Source organism: Castanea sativa, chromosome 4, assembly GCF_040712315.1.
Source record: "Castanea sativa cultivar Marrone di Chiusa Pesio chromosome 4, ASM4071231v1".
Classification (NCBI taxonomy): Eukaryota; Viridiplantae; Streptophyta; class Magnoliopsida; order Fagales; family Fagaceae; genus Castanea; species Castanea sativa.
Genome location: NC_134016.1, coordinates 14,621,886 through 14,644,623, shown reverse-complemented (window position 1 = coordinate 14,644,623; position 22,738 = coordinate 14,621,886). Strand labels below are relative to the sequence as shown.

The window sequence follows — 22,738 nt, the reverse complement described above, 5'->3', positions numbered from 1 at the left end:
ACTGTCGCAATGTGATTGGTTGTTAAAGAGGGAAAGAATTACAGACTAGAGAGAGAGAGAGAGAGAGAGAGAGAGAGAGCTCTGAAGCTTTTGGCATTGCGTGCCTCTCTAAAACGAAAGCGAATCTGTATCTTTAACACTCGCTTTCAAACACATACACACACACACACACTCTCTCTCTCTGTTTATGTTTCTCTTTCTATGTTTTTCTAAGCTGTGGATCTAAGATTGTGAAAAGTGTTCAGTAGCAACCTTAATAAATTTGGGCCATACAGGAAAAGCACCATAGGATGCTACAAAAATACAGGTACTTGTTCTTGTTCTTATTTGATTCTTTTATAAAAAAAAAGCAAATTTTTAATTTTCCTTTCTGGGAAGCTCCTAATGCATAATTTAGTGCTCAAATTCATCTGGGTATTTGGAGCTATAGACATTTGTGCAATAATTTAGTTTTTGTTATAGGAGTAAGAATAAAATGGTTGTAAATTCAGTTGGGTATGTGGGTGTTTTCTCAAATACTCAATTGGGGTTCTCTCCTAGGTAATTTTTTTTTGGGTACATTTTATGAAAAATTTAAAAAAGAAATATGGAAAAGTTCTTAACTTTAAGGTCCCCATTGGAGTGGTGTTGTGTACATTTTTTTTTTCTGTGGTTATCTGGGGTTGTTGTGTTGGTAATTGTGAGTACCAGTTGGGTTTCTCAGCATTAATTCTAGAGAATATTGTGCTTCATTTAATGTACTATGGAAATGGTCCAATTTTAAAAAACTGGATTTCCTTTTATAGGAACATTATTTGAGCTTTTCTCCAGCATAGGAGGGTGCAATTGTTTTTGATGGTTTATAAACAAAGTTAATCTTAGCTTCAAGACAAGGTTATTGCTTGTTTGCTTTTAGAAATTCTTGATATGTATATGGTAATCTTTTCTTTTTTTGGGGGGAGGGGGGGGGGGGGGTCATGTGGGTTGACCAATCAAGTATGAAATTCAACAATGTTTTTCAACTAGAGCATTCCTGTGATTTCAACAATGTTTTTCAACTATAGGATTCATTCATAATATGTTACTCTTGCTTTAATTACTTAATATTATCCATATACCACGTAGGATCCTTGGTTTGGATTAAATTTTTTTTTTTGAACCATTAAGGACATCATCCAGTGAGGAAATTCTAAGTGGATGCTATGGAATCATCTTTACTTAGTTCATTTCATGAAAGTTACAATAGAATATGAACTCATTATCCCGTTTTGACTGATGAGTCGGAGTGCCCATGTCGTATGATTATTGACTTGTTTTGGATGCAGTTTATATTGCTTCTGTCTATATGCCAACTTTAGCACTGGATATAATATTGGCTTGAAAACCTTGTTGATACATATGTTTTTTTCTAGTTGTACTTATATTGCTTTTGTGACACCAGCTGCAATACCTTGCATTTCAAAAAAGATTGCCAAAGCCCGTCATCATTTTTCATTTTTATTTTTTCACCTGGTGTTGTGAGTGCAATCAGTTATAGCAGGTCTATGCAAAATATAAATATAAAAAAAGAACAGGACAAACAATGGTAGAGGGAGCATGGAGTGTTGCGTGGTTTGGCTTTAGAAGTACATCCATGGCTGTGTTGAGAAGAAAGTTTCACTAACAAAGTAGGGAGATTACAATGGTATCCAACCAAATCCCAAATTTACCAAAATAACTCTTTCTCACTAGTTCACAAGAGAATTTCTGCTTTGCTTTGGACTCTTGCTGCATCTTGAAACTCTGAGAATGCATCAAAAGGCTAAAGATAGACACACACACACACACTTCTCCAACTGAAGCCAGAAGTTGTCACTTTGTATCCTCCTCTTTATGTTTAATAAAGCTCTTATACTTTCAAAAATATTGTGAGCATCTACATGACCTTGTTGAGTTGTTTGAACCGAACTTGTTCACCATTTAATTGCATTAATTGAAACATGAATTTATTGCTATATCACCAATCATAATTTTTTGTCTTTATCATTTTATGCATCCTTGCAATTGTTCCTAATAATGTATCAAATGGATATTACTTGATTAAAAGCACTCTATCAAATTTAAGTACTTATTTCCTAGCCCTGCTTCTGTGGCTAACCGAATTGTAAAACTTCAACGGAATTTCATATGGGGTGGTCTAGGGGATGATCCTAAATTTCACTTGGTTAAATGGGCTACTGTCTGTACACCTCTTTCTTTAGGTGGCTTGGGCATAAGGAAAGTAAAATTTTTTAATGAAGCTTTGCTTGGGAAGTGGCTATGGAGATTTGGGCTTGAAAGGGATGCCCTTTAGAGGCAAGTGATAGATGTGAAATATGGATGTGTATAGGGTGGTTGGTGTACTAGTCCAGTTTCTGGTCCATATGGTGTTGGTTTGTGGAAAAATATTAGTTGAGGTTGGCCTTCTTTTTCTCGTTATATTTTGTTTGATATTGGTGATGGGTTGAGGGTGAAGTTTTGGCAAGATTGTTGGTGTGGGGAGACACCTCTTGCTGTTTGCTTCCCTGAATTATTTAGATTTTGCCGAGATAAGGAGGCAAGTGTGGCTGAGCTTATGAAGGTCTCTAATAGGGTCCTTTTTTGGGATGTGATTTTCTTTAGGGGTTTTCATGTTCAGGAATTAGAGGTTGTGTCGAGCTTCATGGATACTATATATAGCTCCATAGTAAAGGGGTTGGGGAGGATAAAATGAGCTAGAAGCCGGATAGAAATAAGAGATTCATGGTTAAAGATTATTATAGTCTAGTGGGCTCTAATGATTGTTGTTGCCCTTGGAAAAGCATTTGGAAGCAGAAGATCCCCTCTCGAGTGGCTTTTTTTGTTTCGACTGTTGCTTTGGGGAAATGTTTGACAATTGACAATTTACGTAAAAGGAAGGAGTGAATATTGGATTGGTGTTATATGTGCAAGTGTAATGATGAATTAGTTGACCATCTCTTCTTTTATTGTCTGGTTGCTATGGATTTGTGGTCTATGATTTTGGATTTATTTGGTGTAAGTTGGGTTATGCCTAAGTCAGTTGTGGGGCTCCTTGCTTGCTAGCAAAGCCGGTTTGGTCGTCATCGAAATAGTCATATATGGATAATCGTTCCCCATTGTTTAATGTGGTGTCTTTGGAGGGAAAGAAATAATGGGTGTTTTGAAAATTTTGAGAGATCCATTCCCGACCTCAAGTTATGTTTCTTTAGAGCTTTTTTGGATTAGTTGTTTCCCTTGCGAAACCAATCATTCTCTTCTATCTTTTATTTTCTTGATTCTTGTAATTTCTGTATTTGACCCTTGTACACTCCCTGTGTACTAGGGTGTCCCTTTTTTATGTCAATAAATCTTATTACTTACCAAAAAAATAAAAGATATTGCTTGATAGGTTTATTGTGCAATTCTTTCATCATTTTTCCTCCTTAAACATTCATTACATTAAGATTGCAAGTGCTTTTATTAATCTTCAAATAGGTGAAATGCAAACAAATGAAGCTAGATGTGTGTAAAATGATTGGTTGGAGGGTGAGGTCGTGGGTTCAAGACCAATTAGGTGTGTGTAACTTGCCTCTCTCTATCTCTCTCTCTCTCTCTCTCTCTCTCTCTCTCTCTCTATATATATATATATATTTTAGAATTTCAGAAAGTTAGGCATGAAGAGTCAGGTTCAGTATTAGTAAAATATAAGGGGCTCGAGGACACATCTGGATATCAGTATGGTGTTATAGATTGGAATTTGCTAGGAAAAGGTTTAGATTGTTTAAAATTAAAATGGGCTTAATAATTTTATGCTGTCTACTTTCAAAGTTTACATACATCAATATGCTTAGTGCATGGTCTGCCATAAGTCAAATTAATTCATTATCGTAGGAAGGAATTTAGAATTAGTTTTCCAGGATCCATGTAGTGTTGGTGTAATGCATTTAAAACTTGTTTTTGGTAAGAGTACTTAAACCGCTTAGAAGAGTTCATGCAACATCAAGAGTTAACAAAGAAAGCCTGATTTTAACTTCCATCAAGAGGCGCCATTGCTTCTAACACCAATAACACTGGCATCCATCTAAAGCATTTTTCTAACTATTGGGTATGTGTCTACAGATTTAACTTTACTCTTAGAGATTAAATTCTTGATTCGAATGTTACCTCGTAGAAAGAAGCTATATTCTTGGTCATGAGAAAGAATCCCTCCCTCCCCCTCTAAATTTGTTTCTATTAGAAAATGATAGTTGTGCAAATTCAAGAATCTGTGTTGGAAATCAGTAAAGAATTCCCATGTCCTACATGTTTATACAATTTATATTAAAAGAGATATAAGCTCCATTTAAAACTACCTCCTTTTCTGTGCCAATCTGATCTATTTCTTTCTTTTCGTTACCTCATGCAGATGAAGCCTGCAGTAACACAATGATTTCCTTTTAGTAGATGATGGACTTTTTCTGAGCATATTCCACTTGGAAAAAGCTGGATAAATATTCTGGCCAAGGGATCTGTAATTGTTGTAGTGTATAAGCAGAGATGAAAGCTGGCAGCAATCACAGGTTGAAGGGGAGAAGTCTTTCTCTCACACTGGTTGTTCTTGTCATTACAACCATAGCACTTTGGACTTGGGAAAAAAATCCTTTTGCTAATACTCTAATGTTGGCCCAAGAGTGGTATATAGCGCCTTCTTCAGGTTTGTGTGTTAGTGCATACATGTATACACAACTTTGTACTTGTATCTTTTTTCTGCTATTAAAGTAATTTCCACTAGAATTTAAAGAAGAAAAATGACAAACTATGTGACTTATGAAAAATAAAAGGGTGCATGGAGCCTTGCAAGGAACCTATGAACAAGGCTCTGATATGAGAAGATAAACGAATGCTCTGATAACTGGAACTAAGAAGTTGTTTGTGGTGCATTGACTTAAGTACGCATGCTGGCCATGTATGTCAGTCATTGTCTCATTTTTCTTTTGTAAATTCCAACCTTTCTAGTATTTCCATCCCTCTTCAGGATGCACTCTGTGACCTGGATTGGAACTAAGAACTAAGAACTTTCTGTGGCGCATTGACTTAGGTACACATACTGGCCATGTATGTTAGTCATTGTCTCATTTTTCTTGTTTTCATTTCCAACATTTCTAGTATTTCCATCCCTCTTCAGGATGCACTCTCTAACCTGGATTGGAACTAAGAACTAAGAACTTTTCTGTGGTGCATTGACTTAGGTAAGCATGCTGGCCATGTATCTCAGTCATTGTCTCATTTTTCTGGTTTTGTTTCCAACCTTTCTAGTATTTCCATCCCTGTTCAGGATGCACTCTCTGGCCTGGATTGGAACTAAGAACTAAGAACTTTTTTGTGGTGCATTGACTTAGGTACGCATGCTGGACATGTCTGTCAGTCATTGTCCCATTTTTCTTGTTTTATTTCCTACTGTTCTAGTATTTCCATCCCTCTTTAGGATGCAGTCTCTGACCTGGATTGGAGGCAGGCCGTGAAATTGGGAGATGGCTGCTTTACATCAAAGTGGAAGTTCAGATCTTGTTCCCTTGCAACATTGGAAACATATAGTTGGTTGTAAATGGTATGAATTTCCAAAAACTCGCACAAACCGGGGGTACCCACTAGACCCAACAAGATTCAGTCAGTTTTGACGGCTTTGGTGGTCAGCTGTGGGTTAAATGCTTCAAAACCTGACTTACTCTGGTTGAGTGTTGGGTTTTCCACACGAGAATCCAACACACCAACTCGTCTGACCTAGGTTTCAAAGAGTCACCCGTTTTTAATGAAGGGAAAGGGGATCTAGAGCAAGGTTGTCAAAATCGGGATCCTACGTAGGATCGTGGGAGGTAGGTGGGATTGTAGATCGTATGATCGGATCGTGGATCGTAAGATCCTATATATTTTTAGATTTAAAGGAAAAACACATTGATAATGACTTTATATGTTGAATAATCATGTAAATTGTGATTTTATCTATATATATATATATATATATATATAAAGATTTGCATCATATGATGCAATTTGCATGTCATACATCGCTACGTCTATACTAACGAAACAAATATATTTAAGTTTTGACCCAATATATTTAAAAAGTTCAATAAATGTTTAATTAGCAACTAAATACCAAAATATTTATCAACACATGGAAATATTTTCCAAGTTCCAAGTTTTAAATCCAAAATAAGTTATCAATTGGAAACTAGTGAACTAAAATATGAAATCCCAAAGCAAGATGAATATTAAGGTGAAGTGAATAATTAATTATTCCTATTCTAGGGTTCTTATAACCATTGTCCTAATCATCATTGTCTATGTAGATATTGTATATTTGTATACTAGAGCTGCAAAAGAGATCAAAGTACAACTTCACACTCAACTATTCAAGTTATACCACTCAACAACAATTATAAAGCATGCTCAAAAAAATCAATCAATCAATATAAAAATATAAGCATACTAATAAAATTATATATAAGAAAAACATTTTAGTAATACTAGAACACAAATTAGTAGATTGATCAAATAAATTTAACAAAGTTATATCTTAAAAGGTAGCAAAGCCAATATATAAATTCTTCATTTAGAAATGATGAAGCATTACTTCATTTTGATTACAAATGAACTAGAAACTAAAAAAAATTTGCTTAGGTTAACATAATTATATATAAAATAAAATAAAAAGTCATACTATCACAACATAGAAAAAAAAAACCTCCCATACGGGGGGTTATTTATTACAAACCATGCTGGAACACATTAGATTCTAGGCTGTAGAAATGCTTTTTTGTCGTAAATAAATTTTAGCCTTGCATTCTCTGTGGGAGGCCCGGCTACCTCTGTTTAGCCAGATATTTCACTTTTTTCTTTTTTTCCGATCAGTCATGGGGGGATCTCGCAGTTTTTTCATTGAATCTAAGCTTTTTCAGCTAGTTGTAGAGGAAGGGGGACGCTATTTCTCGTTACGGATTTTTGAGAGGGGCAAATACTTCATGAGATCAGTCTTCATGGGCAAGAGTGACAATGGCTGATGAATAATATAGAAAACTTTTGTGGTTGGGGCTAACTCTAAACAGTTTTTCACTCTCGGAGATGGTGGACGGTGCCTTTACTGCTCAACGTAGTACGAACTCCTTTGGTCGAGTTCTTTCTATTGACTGAACTCAAAGTTGGCGGGTCTAAGGAGGTCGATTTTTGTCACTGAGGCAAAGAGAAAGGTGGTTGGAGGGTGTTTGGCCTTGAACTAAGAAGGATGTTGTTCACTTCTCAATATGCGGTTGGAAGCCATTTTATTTCTCGGAGTGAATAGGCATCCATTGGAGGCTCGAAAGCTCTAGAACTTATGCGTGCGTGCAAGGATATAAAGGGAAAAGCGAAGGATAAAGCACTGCTGCCGTTAAGCATCATTGATAAGGGGAAGTGGACACGATTAGGAGAGGAGAAAGAGGGTGGTGAATCCAAGTTCAACAGGTGCCAAGGGGGGATTTTCGGTGGGAAAGCTTGAGAAAATGGCATTGGAGAAGAGGGAAAGGAGAGCGGTGCATTAATGAGGATTCAGAGTTGGGTGAGCAAAACCCGGCAGGTCTTAGGCTACGTTGCCCATCTTTTTCAAAAGCAAAGGAGCATGGGGATTTGAATGATGTGAGGAGACCATGCTGGACAGGGAGCAGTCTAATCGTGGAGGTTGACGTGAGAGGGAGAAGGCGGGTTTCCTGGGTTAGAAGAAAAAGGGGAGATCAGAAGCTTAAATGGGTACCACGGGCTGGGAAGGTATTGAGCAAAGGCAAGTTGGTTTTGGGCCCTATTGAAGCCCAAAAGCCTGCTGGAAGTTTAAGCCCAGGCCCTATATTCACAAGCCCAATACACTTAGAGTTGGGGGAGTGCTCTACTCAGTGTGGAAGGCTTTTAGGCTCAGATGATACTCATGAACAAGACGGGGTGAGCCCAGGGGTGAGAACGAAGGGTCCCGAGAGGCCGACTCAGGTGGCCGGAGGTCTGAGGAGGTCATCGACGGCACGATTTCAGGCCGAGATTGGTGGCTCGTGCTCCTCGGTGCCACTGGTGTCTCCGATGTGCTCGGCTTTGCCGGTACTGGAGGTGCGTCGCACCGGTTTGAGCACGAGGGGCTCTGCGACACCGCTACTGGTGGCCGGAAGCCCCGTGAGGTCACCGAGGGGTCGAATTCAGGCCGATTCTGGTGGCTCGTGCTTCTCGGTGCTTCCGATGGGCTCTGGGTTGCCGCTACAGGAGGTGGGTGGTATCGGGTCTCAGGTGGTTTCGATGGTAGGAGTGCCGGGGTACACAGAGCTTTCTTCGACGATGGTTCGCAGGCTTATTGTTGACCGGAACAGTAGTTTGGGCTTCTCTTTGATGCTGGGTGGGTTGGTCTCTGAAGGTAAGAGGATATTGAGTCTCACTTTTGTGCCACGGTCGTTAGGACCTTTCCTCCCTGACCCCATTATGGAGCTGGTGCGAGCTAGACCAAGGGGCTTGGGGATAGTGGGTCAGGAGGTCTATTCTTCTCTTGGGAAGGAACTCTGCCTTCCTGGGGAGGTTAGGATTGTGGAGGAACCAGTTGTTTTTGATGCGGGTGTTGGTGAAACAAATTTGTCGGTTGTCTTTCCTCTGCAAATCCTTGATCCAAATGCGCCTATAACCTTGGCAGAGTTGGAGGAGGTCGATGAGGTTTTAAGTTTTGAGACCAACACAGATATTTCTAGGTGGGTGAAACACAGAATTCCCGGTTTTAGTAAGTTGGTTGGGTTATCTATGTCTAGTCATGAGACATTATGTATTGCTCTCTTACAGAGGCTTGAATCAGAGATGGAGGCAGCCAATGTGTTACACAGGAAAGTAATGGGCAGCAAAAAGGTGGCTAAGTCCAAGAATAAGGGATGCAGGGAACTGCAAAACTTGATTTCTTCGGTGAATTATGACAGAAGTTAGAGGGTGGTCTGTTGATGGTGTCTGTAGTTGGGGTTTTTTTAGTGTTTATGAAGATAAAAATGGTTTCGTGGAATGTTAGAGGATTAAATGATCCTCGGAAACGTCTTGTGGTGAAGAACTTGTTGCGGGAGTGGAAGTGTGATGTTGTCTGTTTACAAGAGACAAAAATTGCTAGCATGAATAGACAGCTGATTTGTAGTTTGTGGGGGATGGGTTTATTTGGGCTTGCTCAGGTGTTTATGGCCCAAATGAGAATGTTGAGAGGGGTCTTATGTGGGATGAGTTAGTGGGAGTTCAGCAGTGTTGGAGGATTCCGTGGTGTTGTTTTGGGGACTTCAATATAGTCCGCTTTCCTAGCGAGCGGAGGGGCGAGACTCGTTTGACCACGGCTATGGAAATATTTTCTGAATTTGTTGATGACCTCAACTTGGCTGATTTGCCTTTAGAAGGAGGTAGCTTTACTTGGTCCAGTGGTTCTGATCAACCTTTGATGTCTAGGATTCAGGCAGAGCTTCTGGTCACCCAGTTGGGAGGATCATTTCCCGGATGTTACTCAAAGGATTTTACCCCGTCGTCTCAAATCCAACATTCTCTTGGAGGCAGGGGAATGGCAAGGGGAAAAGCCCATTCAGATTTGAGAACACATGTGGCGAAGTCGGAGGGATTTGTGGATATGAAGTTCAAACATGGTGGAATCGTCACTCCTTTGTAAAGGCACTCCTAGTTTTGTGCTTGCGAAAAAATTAAAGGCTACGAAACGGGACATTGTGCAATGGAATCGTCAAGAGTTTGTGGTATATGTAGCGCGTCATAAGAAGCAACTTGGAGGAGTTGACAATCTTAGACGCCAAGAGGGATTGGTCTATCGATGGGGAGAATGCTCAGGGCTGGTTTGCGGTCCCGGGTGGAGCATCTTCTATCCTTAGAAGAAATTTCACGGGAGACAAAAATCTAGATGCTATGTATCAAGGAAGGGGATAATAACACCAAGTTCTTTCACAAAATGGCTAACTCCCGTAGAAGGTCTAATCTTTTAAGGAACTTGGAGGTAGAGGGTGAAAGTCTTTGAGAGGCCTCCAAGGGTCACTTACCAAGTTGTACAATTTTATAAAAAGTTGTACAAGGGAGGACTGAGGAGAGGCCTTTGGTGGAGGGCTTGAATTTTGATCGTATTGGGATTATGGAGAGGGCTTGGCTTGAAAGGAAGTTTGAGAGAGGAGATTCTTCAAGTTGTTAGGGATTTGGAAGGGGACAAAGCTGGGTCCGATGGGTTTACCATGGCGTTCTATCATCATTGTTGGAAGGTAGTGGAGAAAGATGTCCTAGCGGTCTTTGAAGAGTTTTTTCACCATTGCAAGTTTGAAAAATCCCTCAATGCGACTTTCATTGCTTTAATTCCTAAAAAGAATGGTGCCTCCAATATTAGAGATTTTCGTCCTATAAGTTTGGTCGGGAGTGTGTATAAAATCTTGGCCAAGGTCTTGGCTAATCGCTTGAGAGTGGTTTTAGATCAGTTGATTTCTGAGAATCAGAATAGCTTTGTGGGCGGGAGACAAATCCTAGACTCGGTTCTCATTGCAAATGAGTGTGTGGAACGATCGTGGGAAAAGGCGGGTTCTGAGTCATTTGTAAGCTCGACATGGAGAAAGCTTACGATCATGTGAATTGGGAGGTGTTGTTGTATCTGCTGAATAGGATGGGCTTTGGAGTGAAGTGGTGTAAGTGGATTCGTTCTTGTATATCCACAATTCAGTTCTCTGTTTTGATTAATGGGTCTCCAGCTGATTTCTTTGGCAGCTCTAGGGGTTTACGACAAGGTGACCCGCTATCTCCTATGCTGTTCTTGATCTTGATGGAGGTGTTTAGTAGGATGTTGAGAAGAATGGAGGGAGCTGGCTTGATTCGTGGCTTTAATCTCGGGGGTAGGAGGGATGGTGGGGAACGTGTTTCTCATCTTTTATTCGCAGATGATACTATCCTTTTTTGTGATCTTGAAAGGTGGAGCAAATTCTTCATATTCGGTTGTTGCTCCTCAGCTTTCAGGCGGTTACTGGTTTGAAGGTCAATGTGCATAAGAGCGAGATGGTTCCTATAGGGGAGGTTGGTGATGTGCATGCTGCGATATCTGGGCTGCGAGTTGGATCTTTACCTATGTTGTATCTTGGCATGCCGCTGGGGGCTTCTCACAATTACCCTGCAATTTGGAATAAAATTTTGGAAAATTTCAAGCGGAAATTATCTGGTGGAAGAAGTTATCTCATCTAAAGGGGTCGATTGATGTTACTCAAGAGTACTTTTTCTAGTCTTCCGACTTACTTTCTATCGTTATTCACCATTCCCACTCTTGTGGCTAATAAAATTGAAAAGTTGCAAAGGGATTTCTTATGGGGAGATAGCAAGATTCATTTGGTAGGTTGGGATAAAGTTTGTGCGCCTATAGCCAATGGTGGCTTAGGGATAAGAAAACTCACTACCTTCAATAGAGCTTTATTGGGGAAATGGTTGTGGCGGTTTGGAAAGGAAGAGGGTCGGTTATGGAGGCGGGTAGTTGCCTCAAAATACGGGGAAGACTGGGGGGGATGGACCTCAAAGCTGGGTAGGAGAGCTCATGGGTGTGGTTTGTGGAGAAGTATCCGCATGGGTTGGGAGGACTTCAGCAAAAATTGTCAGTTTGTGGCCGGTTTGGGAAATAGGGTGAGATTCTGGCAGGATGGGTGGTATGGGGATCAACCTTTTCAGTTGGCTTTTCCAAGGCTGTATGGCATTGCCATTGATAAGGAGGCTTCTATTGAAGCTTCTTTGCATTGGCAGGGGGCGGAGGGTAGAAGATCTTGGAATGTTCGTTTTAGCAGATTTTTTAATGATTGGGAGATGGATGAAGGGCTGCATTTTCTTCGTATTTTGGGTGCTTTAAACCCTCCTATGGACGTTGGTGACCGGATGAGATGGAAATTGAAGCCTAATGGGGCTTTTGATATCCGGTCGTACTATTACAAATTAAGAAACTCCCCTTCAACTATCTTTCCTTGGAAAGCGATTTGGAGAGTAAAGGCCCCTAGGCGAGTTTCTTTTTTCGTTTGGTGTGTAGCTTGGAATAGGATCCTAACGGGAGACAATGCGAGATTGAGGAGATTGAATTTTGTGGATTGGTGCATAATGTGTCGTCATTGCGGGAGACGGTGGAATCACTTTACTCCTTCATTGTGAGGTGGCCTATAGATTATGGAGTTTTGTCTTCGGAACTTTCGGCCGGCTTCAGTTATGCCTAGAATGATTTGAGACTTGCTCTTTGGTTGGTGGAATTGGTGGGAAAGCATTCATCTCGAATCTGAATTAGTCCCATTTTTGTGCCTCCTTTGGTGTATTTGGAAGGAGCGGAATCGGAGGACTTTTGAGGATTTGGATTGCTCTTATGATCAGCTGCTTGTTTCTTTTAGTGGAACTCTTTTTGATTGGTCTCGGGCGTGGGGACTCACGTCTAGTGACTCCCTCCCTTCTTTCCTTTGTTCCCTTTTCCTTTTGTAATCTATTTGTTGTTTGGTTCTCTCCCTTGTCTCTCTTTGTTTTTCCTCTTGTATTTTCTGGGTTGCTCTATGTTCTTCAGGCATAGAGTAGCTGCTCATTTATATATATATCTCTTACTTATCAAAAAAAAAAAAACCTCCCATACAATCCTATGATCCTATACGATCCTACCATTTTTACGATCCTAGTGTGATCCTAAATGTTTTGGGGAGATGAGATTGTAGAATCGTGCGATCCTATGGTCTAGATCGCGATTTTGACAATCATGATCTAGAGATCTCTATCCAGATTGAAGGGAGGTATAGAGATCTCCTTGTTGCCAAATCCGTATCGTTGTTGCCCATCAAATTGTTGTCTTAACCAGTTTTGACTGCCATCCCTGGAGTTCCAAATGGTCAGGCCACCATTTCTACTGCGTTGGCAGTGGGTTCCTTCTGCCCCCACCCAATGTGGTCAAGACAAGTGATGGGTTGAGCCTTAACCTGTTGACACCCCTAGTAAATGGATATATACTGTTAAGTTCCATCCTAATGATTGACTTAAAGCTTGGTTGGTTTCCAAGGGCTGTTGCCAAACTTATGGTATTAGTTATTGTGAGACCACCTCTCTTGTGGTCTCTTCTATTCGAGTCCTAATATTGCTTGCGGCCAATCTTGGTTGTAACTGACATCAGTTAGATGTTAAAAATGCATTTTTCCATGATGACCTTCTTGAAGAAGAATATATGGAGTAACCACCTGTGTTTGTTGTTCCGGGGTAGTATCAGGGCAATGTTTGCAGGTTGAAGAAAGTATTATATGGTCTTAAGCAGTCACCAAGATTATGATTTGGGAAGTTTTGTGAAGTTTTCATGTATTTGGACTCCACTGTTGTCAGATGGATCATTCAGTTTCCATTTACACACTGATGCTGGATGCATATTACTTGTTGTCTATGTGGATGACATAGTAATTATTAGGGATGATTAGAATGCAGTTTTATAACTACACTTTCACACCAAAGATCATGGCTTCGATACTTTTTAGGAATTGTAGTTGCAAGATCTAAACAAGACATCAATTTATCTCAAAGGAAGTATGTATTTGATATCCTTGAGGAGACTTGATTGCTGGGTTCTTGTCTTGTTGAAACTTCTGTGGTTCCAAATTGGAAACTCTTAAAAGATGAATGAAACTTATTTCAAATCCTAGCCGATATCTTTAATTGGTTGGGAGGCTTAGTTATCTCACTATCACAAGGCCATAATCTTCATATACAATTAGTGTTTGTTTGGGAACAACTTATCTAGCTTTTTTTTAAAGTGTGCTAAAGTATACTTATACTTTGAAAAAGTAAAAAAAGTAAGAAAAAAGTGAGATTTTAAAAAGCTGTACATAAAAGCTAAAAGTTGAGCTTATAAGCTCAAGCCAAACACACTTAATGTGATGACTCAGCTCTTAGAAGTCCCGAGACTCTAACATTGGTGTGCTACCCTAAGAAAGCATGGCCATCTTAGGGTAGAAGACTTCATTGATGCAGATTGGGCTGCATTACCTTTTGATAGAAGGTCCACCACGGGGTTTTGCTCCTTGGGAGGAAAATTTATAACATGGAAAAGTAAAATGTAGTTTTTTAGTCTAGTGCAGAAGCATAATACAGGGTGATGACATGTACTGCTAGTGACATGACTTGGTTACAGCACTTTCTTCTAGAATTATGCTGTGCCTACTCCTATCCCACTATCATGTGATAGTCAAGCAACTATACATATTGTTTCCAATCTTGTGTTTCATGGAAGGACCAAGCACCTTGTAGGAGTCAGTTTTTTTTGTTCCAAGCTGGGTTTATATGACATATATGCTCCAATTGAGGGGAGACTTTTAGAAAGAGAGATAATTCTATCCTTCTAGAAAGATACCATAGGTGAGGTGTCCCTATTCTAGACTCTTCTAGAAGATATTATTTATTATGTGTCCCTATCAACTTATCACTATTAGAATATAATTTTTTGAAAAAGACAATATATTATATACTGTAAATTTTCTTCTGTATATATGGAATGGATTGGGCGAGGGCTTGATATATAGAAACAACCCGTTCTCTTTCATGTTTTTCTTCTTATTTGTGATAAATTACCGATTGTAACTGTCCCAAAAGCTTAAGCGGTTAGGAAATTTTGAATTCAATCATTTAACCATTATTCTAAAACCACCTCTCATGTGTGGGCCCTCCTACTTAATAAGTGGGGTCCAACATGTGAGATTTTTAACTTTTTGAATGAGAGGTAGAATGGATACATGGTTCTTACTCAATACCACTTATTCTAACACCATGATAAATTACTAGTTGTACCAAATGCTTACACTGTTAGGAAATGGTGAATCCAATTAATTAAGCATTTTTCTAATAGTTTGCCTCTTCTTTTTCATTAACAAAAATAAACATGACAATCTTCCTAAAATACTCATAGGTGGGCCATGAAAGGTTGATTCAAATTTATAAAAAGGAAGGGGGGGAGGGGGGGGGGGGTGTGTTTAATTTAAGAGTGATATGTCAAATAGATAGATGTTTTTATTTTTTCAAAAGCCCATATATTTTGGGGACAAACCTAAAAGGAATGCATCCCATCTATTTAGGATGGAGAGAGTATTACAGTAGGAGTGGTGTATGTATTGCTCCAATCAACTTGATATTTTGCATGTTAAAAGTAGTGTGTTTAGTGAAGCATGTCCTCTTAACTTATGGAGTGGTGTAAGCTCAGCAACATCACCAGTTTAAACTTGATTTGATTCTGAGTGGTAATATTTTTAATATCCAGACATGTTCCTGTTACAAGCAACGTGTTTTTAACTTGCTTTTATAGGTTTGTAAGCCTGCTAATGACTTATTTCTTGTTGTGGCATAGAGTTTCATGCGGATTTCCGAAATGATTCTGTAGTATCCATGAAGCCAACAGAGAAAAATGTGGTAAATATTTCAGATTCCATCATAACAAAAGCAGAAGAAAACTTCGGTGCTGCACCAGTAGACTCTATATCCACACTCTCTCCTAAAACGATAGACAGAAACGAGGATATGACATCCTCCTCGGAAACTAAAGGTACTTTTATTTTTATACTTCAATATAAGCATGCCTTTGACATCTTTACACACTTGTTTTGCAAGTACAATATATTTTTCCCTCTCCTTTAAACCCTTAATGATTGGTGCTGAACTTATGATTAGATTTGCTTTTCAATTTATTTTTTTCAAATTTTTATAAAGGAGAAAAGTCTGTATTAATAAAGCTACTTTATGCAAAAAGAGCAAAAAATAGAGGTGCATATAGGAGTCTGTTAAAGGGTAATAGTCAGTGCTTTTTTAAGAGTCTTCATGGTATCAACTCTCAATTGTTTTCAGTAGTGTCAGGGGCTGCAATTTTTAGCATCTGGCTCACAATATGTCAAATTGGGAAATAATAGAGAGTATGGCTTTAGATAGAATAGAATAGAGGAAAAGAATACACGTGGAACTAATCTGTTAAGGACCCATAGCTGACCCCAAATATTTGGGACTAAAGTTTTGTTGTTGTTGTTGGGAGATGAAAGGGGTGGATTTTCCAATGGATTTGTTATATTCTAAACTTCCCTTTGTTAGAAGCACTGTCCATATGAGATGGGTTTTGAATACAAATGGTGAATTTAGAGTTTGATCTTGTTATGAAACCTTGAGAATGCTATCAGGAAGCATTTCCGTGGAGATGCATCTGGATGAATTACATGAAAAAGAAAGTGTTAGTTCGTGTGGACAGTAGGGTTGAATAAATTTTTGACTATAGAAAATCTTATAAATAGGAATATAACATTGCTTAATTTATGTTGTATGTGTAATGTAAATAGTGAACGCTAGAGACCGTGTTGATCATCTTTAGCTTAACTGTTTAGTTGCTAAAAAATTGTGGTCCTTTTTTTCTTCCCTCCCCCACCACCCCCCCCCCCCCCCCCCCCCCCCGGGGGGGGGGGGGTTTATGGTAGGTGATGCTGCAAAAAGTGAATTTATTCATTCATACTCCAAATGTAATTGTTTGGTTGAATTGTTGAAACGAAGTTTAACAAAATATAAAGCTCTGTAAAGTTCTAACTTAAAAAAAAAAAAAGCGCTCTGTAAAGTTCTAGCTTCACACTTTTAAATATATATATTTTTTATTAATTGGTTATGTGACAAGTCTAAATTTGTTATGAAGCATCCATCGACCGGATTTAATTCATGCATACTCCAAATGTAATTTATTCACTCTTCAAATGAATAATACTAAGGTTGTCTGGTTTTCACCTCTGCAGTCTGCAACTATGCCAAGGGTAGATGGGTTGCTGACAGTCGAAGGCCATTGTATTCTGGTTTAGGATGTAAGAAGTGGTTATCAGCAATGTGGGCATGTAGATTAACACAGCGAAAAGATTTTTCTTATGAGGGATATCGGTGGCAGCCAGAAAGTTGTGAAATGCCAGAGTTTGAGCGGTCTGCATTCTTGAGAAGGTAGGTATCTCTTCTTCCCATTATTTGAAATTTCCTTTCGTCTCTTCTCTATCTTGTGTATCATGTGGCTTTTATAATTCAATTCAAAGAACTTTCAATGGCCTTGGTATAATATATCTGATATCTTATTTATTAGATTTTCTGTTTTTCCTATTTTGACAAAATCCTGACTTGAGCACAGAATTTACTTTACTACAACCAAGTATGAGCAACATAGTTGACTTTAATTTTCAGAATGCATCAATTTTAGTATGAAATCAAATCTTAAACTGATGTTAATTTATAATTGATGTCAGATGCTTTATATTGCACCCCACTCAGGTTTAGTCATAACTTTGAAATTTTTAAATTTTTCTCCCTTTTTTCTTGGGGGAGTTATTAATGATCATTTAGGCAATAGTTTACTGACTCCTAATATGTAGTTGGACATGATTTAGTCATAAGTTTGAAATTTGATGCTCTGGTTATATGCAAAGCCAAGTGTTTGGTTATGTTCATGATCTAAAGTGTTGCTGTTCATATCAGAATGCAGGACAAAACAATTGCATTTATAGGAGATTCATTAGGTAGGCAGCAGTTCCAGTCTTTGATGTGTATGGCCACTGGTGGGGAAGAGAGCCCAGAAGTTCAAAATGTGGGGAAAAAATATGGTCTTGTCAAAGCTCGCGGAGCCATACGTCCTGATGGCTGGGCTTACTGGTTCCCGAAAACCAATACCACCATTTTATATTACTGGTCAGCAAGTCTGAGTGATCTAGTGCCCCTTAACACCTCAGACCGAAAAACCAATGTGGCTATGCATTTGGACCGTCCACCAGCTTTCATGAGACGATTTATCCATTGTTTTGATGTGTTGATTCTTAATACTGGACACCACTGGAACAGGGGAAAGCTTAATGCAAATCGATGGGTGATGTACGTGGATGGAAAGCCCAATGAAGATAAAAAACTTGATGAAATTGGGAATGCCAAGAATTTTACAGTGCATAGCATCGTCAGATGGCTTGATTCTCATCTTCCCTCATATCCCCATCTCAAAGTTTTCTTTAGGACTATCTCACCTAGGCACTTCTTTAATGGAGACTGGAACACCGGGGGTACCTGTGATAATACCACTCCCTTGTCCGGAGGAAGTGAAGTTATGCAAGATGGATCAAGTGATCCAGTTATTGAGGGTGCTGTAAAGGGTACAAAAGTCAAGATTTTGGATATTACTTCTATTTCTAAACTGAGGGATGAAGGTCACATATCCCGCTACAGTATTAGAGGAACAACTGATGTAAATGATTGCTTACATTGGTGCCTACCCGGCATTCCTGACACATGGAATGAGCTCCTTGTTGCTCAAATATAGGCTCAGCCATGCCCAGTATGCATCGACAAAGACAAATTGAATCATCTATTCTTTATGGTCTAAGAAGACCATTTTTCTTCATAATTAAAATAATAAAAAAATGTAATTCAGCTTTCTTACCTAATAGTTAAAGCACCATGTTCCAATCCAAATCACATGGGAATGTATTCTTCAGTGTTATAGTTGTTTTTTCATAGGATTTTATGGACAAACAGACTGCCAGAAGAAAGAATACCCGAGGGCTTCAGCTCCACTCTCAGACTAGCGACTTTAGCAGTTTAAGGGCTGTTGTATGTATCATCAATTCATCACATTGTTATAAGAAAATATCCACGAGGCTTCCCCCCCTTTTTCTCTCCAGAATTTTTTTTAACATATATGTTAAAGGGGTTTTTTGTTTTGTTTTGAAAACAGCTTCAGCCTTCAGTGAACAAAACAAGGAGGCATACCAGATTAACAGATATGAACACAGTCAATGGAAAACGAATACATGCTTTTCTTTCTTCCTTTTTTTCCCTTCTTTTGGGAATAAAATTACATTCTTCTTTCATATTTTCTACTGGAAATAAAAAACATAATCCACAACAACGAAGGTCCCTGATAGCGTGTTTGGATTGATTCTGTGGTCTCTCGTGTACTAATCGTAATGAAAACTGGCCTATAGAGTTGAATTTTTCTTCATCTTGTTTTGTTCACGCCCTTTTCTGAACGGAGAGAGAAAAAAAAAAAAAAAAAATCCACGGTGAATTTGTTATATATCATGCACGAGGCCTAGGGGAATCCTGTGAAAAGAAATCAAGACCCTTAGGGCCTTAAAAGTTGTATTTATTTATTTTAATGAATGAATAAACTTTCATTGAAATAAAAACATAATTCAACAGCATTTACACTATTTACAAAAGCTTGCTAAGAGCCTTGTAATTCAATTGGTTGATAATTATTGCACTTCTTGATGTTTTCAAACAAGGGTTCAAACCTCCTTCTTTGGTTGTAACTATCAAATTATCAAAAAATAAAATTACAAATTACAAAAACTTGTAGCATCAACAGCTATTCAAGGATCAATGACAAACATGGATCTTCCGCAGACTACGTGGTACGTAGGGGTCCTATTTTGTATAGTGTTATTCACATTTTCACACCATGAAAATCTGTCTTATAACCTCAGACATATTTGCACGTACCAATTCAGATCGATTTCTCCCATTATAAATTCCAGCAACTGGCACTTCTGTCAATCTCTTAGCCCAATAGCCAACTATTGCATATAATAGCTTGAAAGCATTTTCGCCTAATTTTCTTAGGCTTCGTTTAAGAGTTCGTAAGGGAATGAAATGGAATAACTATAAGGGAATGAAAATGAATGGAATGTATTTAAGTAAGGGAAAAGAATAGAATGGAATGAAATTAAGTAACCTTGATAGGATGTTTTAAAATAAAGAAATGGAAATGAATAAAAATGTATAGAATATAAGTAATCTTATTTGGGAGTAACATAGAAGGAATAGAATGGAATGGAATCATTTTATGACAATATTACTATTAGACCCATATTTTAAAATAAATGGTTAAATATAGGAGGATTTTGAGAGTTTTAGTTAAAAATTCATTTAATTTAATTCTATTTTCTCTTATTCCTCCCAGTATCGGGAGAATGAAAATTTGAGATTTTAAGGAAATAGAGAGGAATGAGTGATCTCTCATACCCCTTCCATTTCCTCCCACTCAAACTCCAAATAAAAATAAGAGAATGAACTTTTCATTATCTCCATTAAATCTCCTAAATAATGGAAGGAAAAAATATTCTAAAATTATTATTTTTATTCATTTTCATTCCATTCCATTCCATTCCCTCCTTCCAAATGAAAGCTTAAGGGCAAAGTTTGGATATAAGCTTAGTTGTAACCATTAGTTACATGTTCCACTAAAAAATTAAGGACAAAGTTTGGTTACAAATTTGGTTATAGTCTAAGATTACAACTTCTTTTAAAATATTAATATTATTACATATCTCGAATATTACATATCTTGAATATTTAACCATTAGAAGTTTCTTAAGGATTTGAGCAAGTTATTTTGTGAAAAGAATGATTTGATTACTAAGCTCAATAAATCCAACAAATTGGTTGAAAAATATAAGAAACTTGCTGAAATTTCTCTTGAAAAGCTGAAAGAGTTTGAACGTTTGAATATGGACTTGGATGCTAAACTTTTTTTTGTCTAACAAACTTGTTGATGAGCTAAAATGTGAAAATGAATCTCTTAAGATGCATGCCAAGTGTTTGATTGCTAAACCTTTTGTTAAAAATGATGAAAATATTTGTTGCAATCATGTTGTAGTACCCAATTTTGTGCCTAATGTGCATTCTACCTCTAAGGGAAAATCGGTGTACATTCCTCCACATAAAAGAAATCAAAAGGTGGAGAGAAAGGCTCTTAAGTCAAAGCCTCTGTTTAGGTCTCAACCTAAGGCTTTGGATAGATCTACGTTTATTCCAACTTGCCACCATTGTGGTGTGATTGGTCATATAAGACCTCAATGTCATAAGTTGAAGAGGGAACAAAATCATGTTGCTAGATCCCTTCCCAAAAAGCCTAGTGGACCTAAACACGTTGTGTGTCACCATTGTGGTGCTTCTGGTCATCTAAGACCTCCTTTCTCTAAGTTTCATGCACTTGAAAGAATCAAAAGAAAAGAGAAACTTGAGCTTCATGGAAGTCGTGCTAAAAAGGGTAAACCGGATTTGAGTGAAAATAACATGTTGTTAAAGAAAGTGTTTAATGCTCTTAACTTCTTATCTATGTGCATGTCGAGTTCTCATTCTTCCAACCCTCGTCTCACTTTTCATGAGACACTCATTCCAAACAATTGTTCTGTTTGGATGAGGAAAGGTTCCTATGGTTGAGCTTTTGCTCTTTTGGTCCTTGATCTAATTCTTTCGATCTTTGTAGGACCCTTCATGCATTGAATGTCATATCTTCATGCATTTTGTGCATCTTGCATTTCTTTTTATGCATTGTTTTTGTTTTGATCTTACTTTTATGTTTTAGTTTTGTGTGAGTAAAAATAAAAAAATCACATAAAAAGTGAAAATTTCAAAAAGTTTGATCGTATATGTTTGAGCACATATCACATGTGCGTTTTTCCTTGTACCTCTGTACAAATGGCTTTGTGCATTTACGAGCTTAGCTTGTTCTTTATGCACTTATATCTTTGTGGGAAATATCTTGACATCTTTGTGTGATTGTTGCAAATCGATCTTCAAGTGTGTCATGAATGATTAGTCAATAGTCATGTTGGTCTTGATACATACGTAGACTTGTGCTTATATCTCTTCCCACTCTTTTATGTTTTTTTCTTAAAGAGCTCAACCAATGTAAATCTCAAAATAAAAAGAGATAATGAGTTGCAAAAGCTGTCGCACATACTAGTATTCGACTAGGAAAAAGGGGAAGCGACTTTTATGAAATTGTATGATGCCCAAAAAGCCAAAGGCTTGTTCATCAAATTAAAATATCAAAAATTTCAGGCATCAATCTCAAAATGAGATGTGTTTATTCAAAAAGGAGATGTAAAGATAAAAAATGATCAAATGGTATGAATTGTAAAGAAGCCAAATGAAAAGCTTCAAAGATATGTAATCATTTTATTGTGGGAGGTCGTATATGTTCATTTCTATAATTGAGATAGACCACTTGACTTAGTACTAGTTGTGTATGACTTGATTGAATTGATCATTGAAGCTTCACTCTAGACTAAGGACTATTCTGCATTTGATACACACACACAACACACATGCCTAATGTTCAATGAATGCCTTATTCATTTGTTTGATTGTACTTGTTTAAATGTGATGTGTGTGCTCAACTATATATGGACCAAACCAAAAAGATTTTTGAACATTTTATATGTATTTGGAAGTGATTTTTATCACTTTTTGTGTTCATGTTTAGTGCTTACTTTGTTTTTCACTGTTTAAACATGTTTTGTGTTGAAAAACAGGTGTTAGAGTTTTTTCGCGACTGACTTGGGACTCGCGAAAATTTTCGCAATTCGCCAGTCGCGCAACACAAGTTGTGAAGTTCATCCAAAAGCTTTCGCGACTCATCTTGTGACTTGCTCGCGACTCACTCATGACTCGCGAAAATTTTCGCGACTCATCTTGCGACTCGCCTAGTTACGATACGCCTAAAAATAGCTTTTTAAAGTGTTTTTCGTGGGAAACCTGTTTAAAACCTCCCCTATCCTTTCTTAAACCCCTCTTTCAATATTTTTACATCAAAACCCAATCAATTTGAATGGTTTTTCATTTTATTAACATCTCTAAGGTAATTTTAAACTCTTTTCATTGTTTTGGATCCTTAGATTATGTTTTGGAAAGTTTTTGTACTCTTGGTTGGGATTTTCATCATAGGGGTTGGGAAAATTTATTT

At 38.0% G+C, this 22,738-nt stretch overlaps 1 protein-coding gene across 5 annotated transcripts; it reads left to right on the top strand.

Moving 5' to 3' along the window:
- Window positions 1-62: 62 nt before the first annotated feature.
- On the top strand, window positions 63-18,650 carry LOC142632193 (protein trichome birefringence-like 14). 5 transcript variants are annotated; one of them, XM_075806610.1, is made up of 7 exons: window positions 63-307; window positions 4,382-4,669; window positions 4,991-5,053; window positions 5,141-5,204; window positions 15,341-15,535; window positions 16,755-16,950; window positions 17,476-18,650. In XM_075806610.1, the coding sequence occupies exons 5-7, from the start codon at window positions 15,379-15,381 to the stop codon at window positions 18,302-18,304; spliced, it is 1,182 nt and encodes a 393-aa protein (XP_075662725.1). In that variant the 5' UTR covers window positions 63-307; window positions 4,382-4,669; window positions 4,991-5,053; window positions 5,141-5,204; window positions 15,341-15,378; the 3' UTR covers window positions 18,305-18,650. The 5 variants fall into 5 exon arrangements, with proteins under 5 accessions (XP_075662725.1, XP_075662723.1, XP_075662722.1 ...); XM_075806611.1 differs by lacking the exon at window positions 63-307 and adding an exon at window positions 5,291-5,354 and having other exon boundaries at window positions 4,531-4,669; XM_075806608.1 differs by lacking the exons at window positions 4,991-5,053; window positions 5,141-5,204 and adding an exon at window positions 3,472-3,550.
- Window positions 18,651-22,738: the final 4,088 nt, after the last annotated feature.

Coding starts and splice junctions, on each gene's coding strand:
- LOC142632193 (XM_075806607.1), top strand. CDS start 4,513: ATGAAAGCTGGCAGCAATCACAGGTTGAAGGGGAGAAGTCTTTCTCTC. Junction 15,536..16,754: donor ATCCTCCTCGGAAACTAAAG/GTACTTTTATTT, acceptor TCACCTCTGCAG/TCTGCAACTATGCCAAGGGT. Junction 16,951..17,475: donor CGGTCTGCATTCTTGAGAAG/GTAGGTATCTCT, acceptor TGTTCATATCAG/AATGCAGGACAAAACAATTG.